At 34.3% G+C, this 14,017-nt stretch overlaps 1 protein-coding gene across 1 annotated transcript; it reads right to left on the bottom strand.

Moving 5' to 3' along the window:
• Positions 1-2,916: 2,916 nt before the first annotated feature.
• Positions 2,917-9,636, bottom strand: LOC120326200 (netrin-G1-like). The gene is made up of 10 exons (XM_039392445.2): positions 9,289-9,636; positions 8,796-8,920; positions 6,980-7,148; positions 6,283-6,415; positions 5,480-5,633; positions 5,056-5,231; positions 4,438-4,613; positions 3,840-4,097; positions 3,533-3,670; positions 2,917-3,278 (listed from the first exon to the last, which is right to left on the bottom strand). The coding sequence occupies exons 1-10, from the start codon at positions 9,416-9,418 to the stop codon at positions 2,995-2,997; spliced, it is 1,743 nt and encodes a 580-aa protein (XP_039248379.2). The 5' UTR covers positions 9,419-9,636; the 3' UTR covers positions 2,917-2,994.
• Between the last annotated feature and the right edge of the window lie 4,381 nt (positions 9,637-14,017).

The raw sequence follows: 14,017 nt of genomic DNA, 5'->3' as shown, positions 1-14,017 counted from the left end.
CCATACCTATACGCAAATCGAAACTTTCTGAAATTTGTAGATACAAATTAGATTCAACTAGCGAGCGGATCGTCGTTCGTGCAATAATCCTCGACCCGAAATAAGCGTAAGCGTGTTCTAGCGAAGTAATTATCTGTGACAATTGTACCTCATGAATTATTAGGAAGAAGTCAGGTCTATCGAAATAACGACTACAGCTTGAAACGATTCAAGTCAAAACAAGACGTGGTGTGCCAAGTGCATTTTTAGCATATTAGAACCAAAAATAGAATCATTTTTCAAGTTTATCACGACGTGTAGATCAGCATCATGACGATATCATATTCTTCAGGCGAACATCATTTTCAAATTTATATATATATATACTAAGTTTCTTACTTTTTGACCTACATTGCATTCATAAATTCATGCTTACGTATGAAGAGTATCAACCACTGTCTGTTTACCTATATAACTAACTAAACATAAAAAATGTTCCAAATTTACAAATCAAAATTCTGCAAATAATATTTCACTCTCCATTTCAAAAAAATCGGCGATAATGGTAAAGCGCAGGCTTTTCCCGACCCTGTATTGTTTTAATAAAATATTCATTACCTATATGAGAAAGTGTTACAGTAAAAAAGGTTTGCACTCTAATCTCGTATTTATCTGTTCGAGACTACGGTCAAAATAGGTACGACGATCCATAACGGAACAGAGCTTATCTTTGGGTAAATCAATCCCCAAATTAATGCATGTGTGTTCTATCGGAAAATATCACATGGGCACAATCAGAGGAGAAAACAATATAGATCCTACATCAAAAGACACGAAGCAGATAATGACACAAAAACAATACGACTCTGCCTGTCGAAACGGTGTCTAGTATCGCAGACGAGAATTAATTCAGCAAAATAAATGATTACAACTTGAAATAGAGTATGCCATCACAGAGAGTCATTGAAAAAGTTTACTGCTTTAATTTATTTGCAGATGAATTTCATTATCCACTAATTCAAATAATTCTAAGTTGCAAAAAATCAAAGTACGTTTCACAATGCTACTTTTCAGATACTGATATTATATTGATTTTACTGAGTGTGTTTATGGAATTATGATGAAAGAAATTCACGATCTTAATGTAAATCGATATCCAATCTTTGAATTAACAAGATTATTTTATTACAGGAATTAAGTATAACTAATTTTTGACGAAACCACTTGGAGTTATATTTATAAGACTGAAATTACAATGTTCTTTCGAACATTGCCCGTCAAATATGCAGCCAACCACGTTGGACTATTCTAAATCTGTCTTCCCGAAAAAAAGTCATTTACGAAGTTGAAAATATATATTATGTCCTTTGTTGTAATCGACATAATATATCCCCCAACCGAACACATTCTGAATGTGATGTATCATTCGAGAACACAGAACTCAAATTTGCAATTACAATTGCAAGTCAATACTTTGATCTATGACTAATTCAATGATATATATATACTAGACTGGTTTGGGTGGCTGGATTTGAAAATTTTTACAAGCAAAACAACGCACATAGAACACTGGTGCAAACTATAGTGTTAGATTTCCAGGTTAAAAAAACAAAAAGAAGATGGCGTTGAGCAGTGATGTAGCAGAACAGTCTAATAAGATTGACAAAGTCGTAATATGACAAGTGTAAAATGCGTAAGTTTTTGCTCTCAACTCTCGCCTTAATAGCTGCATAAAGCTACTGCCTCCAATCATTATAGAAGAGAATATTCGTCATAAATCAATTTATTTATTCAGAATATTGGTAGAGAATCCTTAAAACAAGAAATGCGAAAGACAATGTACTGGAATTGTGTTGAAGATCCGAATAGTTTTTAAAAACAAAATTAGCAAGTAAGACAAATGTTCGAATAATGAAATTCCTACCAAGAGTTTAACATCGTAGTGCCACTGCGCTAAAATTATGAGGATTCGATATAAGGAATATATAATATCGAGATAAATAAAGCCATATCGTATTCCTGGGATATCATTACTGGAGTGTTCATGTTTTCCTCGCGGCACAAATAAGATGGTGACCAGTCCACTCCTGATGTGGGAATACTTTGCCAGGTAATCGTTCACCTATTGTTCATTATTCCTAATAACTATTCTCGTTGATTTTTTTATGTGTAATATGACGTATATTTTCACATTATTTTTATACTTCATAATTTTCAGATTTCGTCTGTCTGGTGGTCATTCCTTGACTGAACAAACTAGAAATAAACCAATGTTGAGTGCGTGAGAGTTGCGACAAAAATTGTCAAGTACTTTCATTGTGATCTGCTCCGTTTATTATCGAATTATGTGCTCCACCTTGCGGAATACGCCTGTGCATTAGATTTTTCTGGAAATGACCGTCACACTTCTGCTACACTCAATATTATCTAGGGCTAGGCTACTTAATATTAGCGACGATGTGTTTTTTCTAATTTCTTCTCGAGAATCAGTCTCAGTTACGACATTTGGCAATATTTTCGATATATTTGCTGCAATTTTTTTGTATAAATATATTCCCGTAATGGGGTAATATCTTCAGTTATACCTAATACCAGCGTTTACAACAGGAACCAGGTCAAGGAGTTATAGGGCTTATGTTAGTATGATAAAGTGGATAAATCAAAACTTGAGTTTGTCGTAAATATTAACATTTTCCTTAATTCGCAAAACACCGTTCATCGATTTATATCAGAAGAGTTTGATGGGTAATTTAGTTTTAACTCCGAACTAGTTTTAAATAATAAAATTCCGAGGTTTAGGTAAACTGAAACTTTTTCTAAACAATAGAGCGATGCCCGCGTCTGGTATATAGTACCACACGTACTTTCAACTGTTTGACGAAATCAGTAATTGATATCATCCGTTGTCTCAATAATCTTCGTCTTCAACAAACAAAATCATGTATTGTTGCATTTTATTTCACTTAGACTCTTCCATACAGTGATAATTGGATAAAAATTTTATCATAATAGAAATCAAAAATAAACATCATTTGGCGAGAAGAAAAATGCAATGAAAAATATTGTAATGCTAATATACAATAAAGGAGTTGTCGTTGTTTTAAACCGCGAAAGTCCGAAATTCCCTGTTAGTTTTTTATTTTTTTTAAATAGAGAAGGTTCCGTACAGTTTTGTTTTTCTAAGCACGAGCACCATCCATGGTCGAGTTGAATACATTGATACCTTCCGTTAGGTGTCAGTCTGGGATAATCGATATCTTCACATGATACTTCTTCCGTCAAACATTCCGGCAGAATTCCTAATGTATGAAGAAAAGAATGAAGAAAGTTGATATCATTCTAGTATTAGACTTTGTTTGTAACGGACGGACGTTTGTAAAAAACGTACAGACAACCGACTTTCTAAGGCTCTAAGCATACTTATTATGGTAATAAAGATTATGAAGCAAATCAATCGTAATCAAGTGTGAAAACTTTAATCATTTCGCTTTGCTTATAATATGATGAGCACATATTTAAAAATATTTTTTATATTATATAAATATCAACTTACGAGCACACACTCGGTTTTTAATAGTCCATCCTGCTCGACACTTATCACATCTTCTTCCAACAAAGTTCGGTCTGCATAGGCACTGGCCACCAGGTTGACACCACTGACTGTTGGAACCGATGTAGTCACACTTGCAAGCTGAAGTAACACGGAGAATTTCAGAATATGAATAATCAGGAACCAGACAATTGAAACGCTACCACGAGTGTGATATATATAAAGTATCTGGACTCGTTAATAATTGAATGGATTTTAGGAAAATTGCACTTTTTATAACTAAAAACATAAAAATTCACAAATAAACTACCTGCACACACTTCAGGATGATCTAAGTTTTTACGGATATTTCTAAAGTATCCATTTTTACAAGTATGGCAATTCCTTCCTATCGTATTATGTCTGCAATCGACACATAATATTCCAAAATCTCTGACTTCTTCACATCGTTTGCTGTGTCTGTTGCAATTGCAATTTAATTTTTTCACTGACTCCTCCGCACTCATGAACGAAACTGGTTCGTTATTTTTGGTAAAACGTTCAATACCAAGTTCTTGGAAAGATGTACCTGTTAGACAACATATGGCATTGATTTTATGTAATTTACTGCTTCATGGTAGTAATAGATATAAATTGATCTGAATAGAGAAGTATGTAGATCCAATATTTTCCAAATGGTACTATATATATGATTTTGCATCTATTCCGAAGGAGGCAAAAATCCAAAAACAACGCACGAAAATGGAATTTCAAAGAGATATGAATAAGGACAGTAGTATTAACGTAACCGATCAGAAAACCCCTAGAATAGGATCCTTCTCAAGAAGAATTTGGATTGGCTACAGCGCATTGTAAGCAGGGCGTGTCCATGACCCTTGTCCACATATAAGTATCACCCGGCGACTTACACTGATTGACGACTCCTATTTCAGACGTTGATGAATATGAACCTGGTTCCCATGGTTTCATCCAGTATAAGACTTTACATTTCTCACAATCTCTCCCTTCAGTAAAATGTCGACAAATACACCAAGCTGACTTTGATGAATATCCACATTGGGAAGCATGTCCGTTACAGAAACACCTATTCATGAAACGATTTTAAATGAAATTAATACTTATATCCATAATAAATTATCACGAATAAAAGGTAGTAAAGCAATTCCGCTTCTTTGAATTGTAATTTTGACTATTACGAAACACATCACTCGAAAATCAAATGCTTTTTGTTAACTTCGCCGAGTGGTCAGGCGTTTTCCAATTAATCTTATTGTTTATTAAAACAGTGGCGAGGTGAACAAAAGATAATAAATTTTATTTTAGATATTAATATTCAATCCTTTTTTATACATTTCATTACTTGATCGAATCATCTGTATAGACAATGACAATGCTATAAAACCTGTTGCACGGCGATGCCCTACTCGGGATATTTATAACATATATATCACAAAAAATTCTGTTGTTTGAAAGGGTTCGATAGAAAACCAAGATTGCTCGACATTCTACGTTTCAAAATTTTTTACCTTGCCGGAATATAGATGTTTCTTATTCCATATTGCTCAGAACGTTGATGCAAACCGTCATTAGAAGAATCGGCGCGAACCATCGGAGGTTGTTGCAATCGTATCCTCAAATTTGTAATCAATAAAAACTTCGATAATTCAGAATTTTTGTTGGATATCTCTTCGCACAGGCTGGACTGAAAATAGTGTTTTACAGAATCTTTGAATGTAAATATAATTTTACAAGCAATTGAGTTTCTAAACTTCAATTAACCAACATGAAAACGAAACTAAAAATTTATCGGTCACAATGTCGATTGTCTTGGAAATAGTAAAATTCAAAACCGTTCACATGAATAAATTTACAAACTGCAAATGCACAAGTATTCTTACGTCAAGTAGTTTATCATTTTAATACACACAGAGACAAATAAAAAATACGTACGTCATTTAAACCTTTTCTACGCAGCAGTCGAATTCTTGGGGCAATGTAGACTTTCATAGTCGATTTATCTTCCCAAATAAAATTAGTACTGAAGTCCTGGGAACAAATCGGTTTGGTTGACAGATTTACATCTGTACTTGGATTGGCGAAATCCCTGCAAATGTTGATAATATTTTAATAATAGTAATGGACTTAATATGCAGATAAAAATATTTCTAATTACGCTGCAGGTTTTGTTAAAGTTCAATCAGATACTAGTGGAAGATATAGTGTATAGCACAGGTTTTTTCAAAGTGCTCCATACGGAGCCGCATGGATCTGTGAAAGAAACCTATAAGGTGAGGCCCGCGAGCTATTCGTTTACTCGTTAAAATACTGACTTGTAACTGTCCAAAGAAGCAATACCGGCATCCATAATATGACAAAGGTAGCGTCGAAATGAGGCAACAAGGCGGTTATCCAAACAGACATTATCTATAACTTCCAATAGATAATGCCATATTGCGATAACCTCTCCGTGGGCTGCATAACACCAAACGTTTTAGAACCCCTGGTGTATAGGGTTGGTGTTCCGACAGAAACCGAGTTCACACACAAGTAAGATCTAAACTATTCAAAATTCTGGAACATGGAGAAGCCATGAATAACACAGCATTTATATAGTCCCAGAATACCTTTCATTTTAAGTTGAAAATATTTATGTGATTTTACTTTAATGGTAATTATTCATCTTCTCCCTTTCAAATAATTCTTTAAAATAAGCACAGTAAAGTTCATAGGGCAATAAATGCATATATACTTACGTGTGGTACATATTGTGATTTGAACAATTATCAGCATAATATTGAATAGGTTGCCAGGTTTTTCCACCATCCGAAGATTTGTCCACAATCATTTTTTGGGGCAAACCGTCATGGAAATCAATAATAATGTCATCTAAAAAGAAGCAACATCTTTCTTTACAACCAATGGTGCGACGAAGTCGATCCATGAAATTACCAAATATCAGCTCACATTCTGGGGAGCGTGAAAGCAAAGAATTATCCGACACTGTACAGAATACAATATGGGAATATTTTCTGTTCGGTTTTGAAACGATTGTTTTACCGTTTATGAATTTTCACTATGACAGTTTCAGATGCACGGACTTGGTGGTGGAGGAAGTTGTAACCGGCCAGCGGTTACGTGAACCACCCTACAGCGGCGAGTAGTCCAGCAATCCCTCTCGCACATAATTATCCCCCAATAACGAAATAGCATAACACTGGGATCAGGAGTCGTCCTCGTGAACTATAGCGGATTGCGCGACATTTGTTGAATAACCATAAAAGAAAAAACACTCATTTCTCAGAAACAATGCAAAGGACATTGAGTCATTCCGACTAAAAACGCTAATATTTTATGAATTCTTATTATATATATATACTGATAGTCAAATATGGTGTATGCCATATAGAGGAGTTATGAAAAAAATGGTGCTCCAATACATTAAATACTTGCCAATAAGTTGAAACTTTTTTGGTAGATTGATCGTTATATTTACTTCAAACGTTTTCCCAGGAAGACCTGGCCACGGTTTGCTTTGCCACCAAGTCCATTTGTGACCATCGATAATGTGTGAAGGTGAATGCGAATTCTTGCTACATTTTAAACAAGAAATTCGATTCCTCTGTTAAAATAGAAATGCGAACATTTAAAACGATAGGCTTCAAATATATAATTTCTGCAATAAAAAAAAGAAATACGCGTGACAAATGCAGGCGAAAATAATTATTTTAGAGGCAAATACAACTTGGGCACTAGGTGGCTGGGACGCAGGAAGACTCGCCAGTAGCCAATGAAAAATTAATATTTCTGTCGAGTACCCTTTTCACTAAGCCATATTTTAAAATGTATACTGAAAACTTTACTTTTCCGTTTTAAATAGACCTAAATAGAACTGATTGTCTGCTGTAGACAGTGCTGGTAATACACCGCGTGTGTAACTCAATTGGCATACATGTCAGTAAGTTAAATGCCTGTTAAATGCCTGCCTGGTTTTGGACCTTGGTAAGTGATTAATTTTCTTATTCAAGCTCACCTATTGAAATAGCGATAATGCTAGTTTAGTTAATTAAGCGTCCCCTCACTTAGCGTCCCCTAAATATTCAATTATTAAATTCAAGACGCATATTTATATATCTGATCTTTAATGTGTTTATCTGATTCCAAATCCATAGCTGACTCATACTGCCCTACTTCTGCTGAAATGATATTTCATTACTAAAATCCCTTGAGATGTGGCTTAATTGAAAATATGTTTGTATGTGAAAGTACAATATTTTCGAACGTTAACTGAACTGATAATTTCGGTTGAACTTTTTAGTCAAGAGCAGTTGTTTTTGGGATTTGATGGCCGCAAAATATTTTGGAAAGACATTGGAAAAATATCTTTTGAAACAACACAGTATACGGTCTGAGTTTATGAAAATATATTGATGTTTTCTTAGCTCAGAAAAATAGTTGATTTATTTAATAAGTGCTTTATCAAACTTGGATTTTAATTTCCCAGTAAAAAATATTTTCGCTTAAAAAAGCGAAAGGCGTATGTTCCGAAACCTTTGATGTGTGTTCTGTTAATTTCACTATAACATCGCAATTTTGGTTCTGCTTTATCAACCACAACATATATGCGTGCCCATGGCACAAAGGCTTTGTCTTGTCTTAGCATTCATGAATACTTTGCAGGTCACATTTTTGCGTGTACATCTTCGATCGATAATGTGTGGATACAATGTTTAAATTGAGCAAAAATATGTAAATACTATTTGCACTGCATACCCTTACATATGGCAAGTTTACACTGTTATGTGGAGGCATGACCGGTGATACCGGTGACGATAAACACGTCTAATAGAGCCCGCAAAACCGTTGGACTGCGTATAATTTAAATCTTTTTTTTTATAATGTGTTTTACATTATGATACGGAGATATACACAAATACCGGTTTTATGTAAAAAAAAAGATTCGGTCAGCATGACATCCATTTTTTTCCGCAACTGATAGCAAAACTAACCAAGACTGGAGCTTAAAATGTCTTTTTCACGATGACAAAAAAAATGACCAACGCGACAACCACCAGGTCACCTCGTCCATAAATAATTAAAGACAAGTACACAATAATAAAAATTGGCTCATCCCATGTATTAGTTATTATTTTCTGAATAGAATAATTGTGGAACATGTAAGTAAAAAAAGTAGCTTTTGTTCCTTGCAATTTGTGTAAAATTGCTAGAACGAGCGCTCAAGAGACTTTAATTAAGCAAAATCACTTACAAGGCTACAAAACTGCACAACTGGTGTACCGCATGTTGCGTTTTTCGGTGATACTATAATTTTTGCCAGAGTGGCGACATTTTTCCTTGTATTTCTGGGCTCGCAAGCAGCTGGTATTTTCTTTCCTGTCATGAACAATTTATTTTGATCATTTCATCAATATGAACCGGTTACGGCACGCAAATATTAATAATTAATATCTTCTACCAAGAACAACCACACTCGTATATATAATTGGCGTTCTTGTAAATAAAACAAAACATTCACCTTTAACAAGCTTTTCTTAGAACATCATGATATAGAACGAATCTAATATTACCACTATATTTTAAGTAGTAGCTTTCCAGTCATACACCGTATAATTGTGAGTTTCAACTAAAATGTATTTAGCACAGTACACACCACAATACTGCATAACAATCATTCGGCAGGAAGACAGTCAATAAAGGTTCAATAGTTTACAATGGAGAGTGATAAACTTTAAAGTAATTACCTGAGACTTCGCAATGATTATTCAAGCACTCTTGCAGTCTGGTAGCTTCAGTTGAAGTGAAAACGCATATTGATAATATCAGAAATATAGGCTTCATGCTTACACTAGGATAAAATGCCATGTTCATCATTTGAAGTTGTCTATATATCACCTAGTTTTTGACGACAGCATAATCATTTCGAGCGTTTTATGTTTGAATTTTCTTAATTTGTGGTTTCAATTATTTTTCGCTATTCCGCTAAAAAAAATTTTAAATCGTAATTTTCGTACTATACCTGTGGTAATATAGTACTGTTTATACATAACATTAAAAATGCATTAGTTTATAAAAACTCACTGAAAATGTATTTTGAAAATATAATTCATTAACGGCTGAAGAATTAGGCTAAATGGTAATCTTAATTTAATAGAATATTGAAAATATTATCATTTGAGTAACCATATTCGAGTAACGCTAATCGGTGCTTTTTTCGGGGTATAGATAATAGTTAAATAAATATAATTTCATATCCTTCATCTCCCACCTAAGTACACAATTTTTAATTTCACGATGGCTCAATTTTTCCCAGCACCTTATCAAGGTTTTGTCACAACTTGCTTGTCGTTTTATAGTCAAAAATTCTCTAATAAAAATCTTAGAATACATCGTTTTCAATATGGAAAAACTTGAAAAGGTCAGGATTTGCGCTATTTTCCGTATTTTACATGAAAAACTATTTATTCGCAACTGAAAGTCGGTCAACATTTGCCCACTCAGTAATATAGTATGTTGAGTATACATCAAATACTACCGTTGAAAAAGTGTCATGAAAGTATAAGATATATATTGTTAGGATTTTAAAAGTAAAAAATCTACTGTAAATTGCACATGTACGATATTTGATAACCTGATTTTTGAATAAACCCGAGCGTCTTCTATATCTACGGCGAGACTCGAGTGTATTTTTCAATCATCGAATTAAGTTACCTAAAAGTAAAATATCTGATGATTATCCGATTGCATTATTAAATTTTTTAATCTCATTCGCCCTCGTTGCACATGCAAACTTCTCTATTTTAAAGTCACGAAAGGTAAATATTCCGTAGTTGACGACTAATCCTACCTCACGTCTTATCCCATATTAGACGACATACTGATCGACTTAATACTGAAAGAAAAGACGATACCAATTACTAGTCGAAACCTTTTACGACGTTCTCATCATCTACGACAGAGTAACGACTGCGACTAGTAATTTTTTCATCGTTTTGAAAAGCCAAAGATTAGACCTTGTAAATTATTCAAATGAAATATTCCATATGTTTATAATACACGCAGAGCAAAGTTGTATACTTTCTTGACGTCTACGCGAGTTTGCGCCACGCGCCGAGTTGAAAATTTCCATATAACGATGAAAAACTGCCAATCAAACGCGTGACCACGGAAATGGAATTTTCTTTACTTCGATAATTTAAACAGATATTGATTATTAATCTTTGAGAGCGTATCGTAATATATTGATTCCGATGATTACAGTTGGTTCTGTCGTAAATGTTGAATGGTTGCCCAAGCAAACGACGAGAAGTGAAGTAAATAATATGTTGAATTAGTATTTAAAGAAAGAAAAGTGTCCTATTGTTACATACTTCATTTCACTAATTTCAAAATAATATGTAACACTATTCAGACAAATTTTAACATCTAAAAAAACTATGAGCGGTCAGAATCCAACAAATTGTCACATTAGCTATAGAAATCGTGGACGATAATACTTATATTAATTTGTTTCATACTCTCGACATAAGCAATTTCTCCAATTCGTGACTGACAGCTAAAGTTTTATTTACGGAAGGATTAGAGGACAGTCGTATTCTGCATATTCGATATCGATTTCTATTTTTGAAGATCGATAAGCTCATTAAAGTTGAAGCTGAATTATCGGCGAGGATGTTTGTGTTCGGAATTATCGATGATTGTCCTTCTCTCAGTGGAATTAAAGCAAACATATAAATTGATTTGAATCGGATAGGGTGCGTGAGCGAGAATGAAGGAAGTTTTACGAATCTACAGTGAAAGTATCAAACATTGCGGCGGCAAATTCAGCAAATATTGAAAAATTTGAAATCAATGCTTCCAAATTACGTTATTCTTGCCGATGCAATAAATGTTTAAATTTGTTCCAATCAAATTTATGTTATTGATTCATTCATTAGGGCAAGGCTGCCCCGCATGCGGCCCGCCGGACTGTTTTTTGCGACCCGCCCTATAAGTTTGTAAGCAGACTTTTTATGTTTTTACCATGTTATATTTCAATATATACGCTTAAGTATGTTTCGTGAGTTTGTTGTGATTATTCCTGCCATCTATTTACATTCAAATGTCGGATCTTATTATTACGTATGTGTCAAGTCTTGCACCCTGGTGGACATCGACGTCAGTTTGTTTTTATTTCTCGCAGAACTGAGCGTTCTGTTCGACGAACTCGAAAGATATTGTGCGATCATTGAGAACGAACGCTGAGCGCAATTATCGGAATAAATTTGGAGCCTAAATTTGCAAATTAATTTCATTCTGATGGTTTACCTACGTGTCTGCTTTGATCGTTTTTATTGCCAACGTAAAATAATAAGTCAACAATATCTTTGGTACTGGTCCTGTGACTCGTTGTTCTTTTATGTTAGTATTTTTTATTTAATGTTTGGGTTAAATAATATTTCGGAAATGTCGTCACTGCGTATTCGTCAATAATTCTGATGAAATTGACTTAATTGCATTGCTGCATATTTGTCACAAATCAGTATATATAGGCTATTCGTCCAAAAATCTTTGTAATGTTACTTCATTAAATACTTGTATTGGTGTTTCAAATTTTACGAAACGGCCCCCATATCTTAATATTCTTGACATTGACGCACATTATGCTCATTTAAACATTGAGGCTGTATTATAGCTACTGAAAATGAATGAATAGAAACACTATAACGCAAATATACCTCTTAATGTCGACGTGATGTGTATGTTCTCGCGTGGTCGTCAGAAAACCGCAAGTGTCATGTCCACGCCCCGTGTTACCAGATATTTCGATAGTAAACTGCTATTCTAATATTCGATTTGATATTCGAATAATTTGCCAGCCCTACTCAGTAACCAGAGAGCAATTATTAAATTGATTGATTTTATCTTAATAAACTTGCCTTTTATGTATTGTGTAAATTACCTACACCGAAATCAGGACTTAGCTGGTATTAATGTTTGGTACAAACGTTTGCGGCCCGCAACGAATTTCGTCACATGACAGTGGTCCGCGAGACGAAAAAGGTTAGGCAGGCCTGCATTAGGGGGCATCAGGCAATCACGAAAATGGTATCACATATATTCTCCGTGTTTAGTGTTTCAAATCGCAAAAAATAACGAGCTTGTTAACACATCTCTTTGAACAACCAAATAAAAAACTTGATTTCTTACATTTTCTATTTGACTATTTGTTATTATATTAAATGATGTCAGTGTATTCAGGAACATAATCAAAACAGCTGTGAAAAAATAACTATATGATTGTTATGCATCATATTCTGCCAACTTGGCAATACAGATAATTCTCGGTAGTGTTTGACACCTAAGTTTCGACACCAATTATGAAAAAAAGTTAATAAAGAAACGCTCAACGTTATAGTCATCATACGACTTTAGAACGACAAAGTGGGATACTTAACAAAAATGTGCATTTTTACCAGGAACATGCATGTGCGGATCATTTGTACAAAGCCGCCGTCACTAATGCAGAAATGTGAGATCTGAGAAAAACACTCCCGCCACGTTTTAAAATAACAAATTGGTAATTATCCAGTTAAGGTTAGAAATGATTTGAAAATTTGAATTCACAGCGCAATCTGCATTCTGCTGATCTCATCTGCTCCCCCTTACTGGATATTTACTTTTTTTTGAGCGGTGGCGGGGATGTTTTTTTTTGTCCGGGGCTTTGTACAAAATATCCACATGTCCTTTGTCAGCGTTTTTTACTGAGTAGGAGTAATGAACCGTTTGTGTAACTTGGACATTATTTATCAACCTGCATTGGAAACTACACTGAAAGTCTTACAGCGACTAAAAAATTGTCAATGTGAAAATGGCAAAAGATTCTCCACGCCTGGTCAAATAACGCATATATATGTGATTTGCGAATGATTTCACAGTTTTTTTTATTGTAATCTATGTTGTATATTTCATGTTATTCTGATGATATTTTCCGAATTTACAATTTGAAGTCAGGGGGCCCGTAGTGCTAATTTAGATATTCACTCTGTACTAAAATCGAAGACTGCCATTCTTTGAGACGTTCATAACGCTATGCATTAAAACGTTTCGGTTCGCTCTGATGTTACTGATAGTTAATAACAGGCTTTGATAATATTTGCGTCGTGCTGATCAAGAAACGAAATTTATTTGGCGTCTGTGATAACAGGTTTTATGAAGTGAGAATTCCCATATTTTCTACTCAAGCATATAGTGGATCTCAATAGGCAACTCCATATCCAGTGGTTGTATCAATCCCTGATCATAACTCGAATCGATGGGTATCAGATCTAAATAAGCTCGAATAACGTAAACGCAATAGCAGTGGCTCTTGCTACTGGGTTTTGAATCTACAAGTATCTAACGTAATAAAGTTTAGCACTTGTGGCGACATATCTCCTAATATAGACAGTTGTTAACAGCGCAAACATTTTAATTATATACAGTATAGTTGTA

Source organism: Styela clava, chromosome 4 (assembly GCF_964204865.1).
Source record: "Styela clava chromosome 4, kaStyClav1.hap1.2, whole genome shotgun sequence".
NCBI lineage: Eukaryota > Metazoa > Chordata > Ascidiacea > Stolidobranchia > Styelidae > Styela > Styela clava.
The sequence above is the reverse complement of the archived record's forward strand: the minus strand, read 5'-3'. Positions and strand labels throughout refer to the sequence as shown.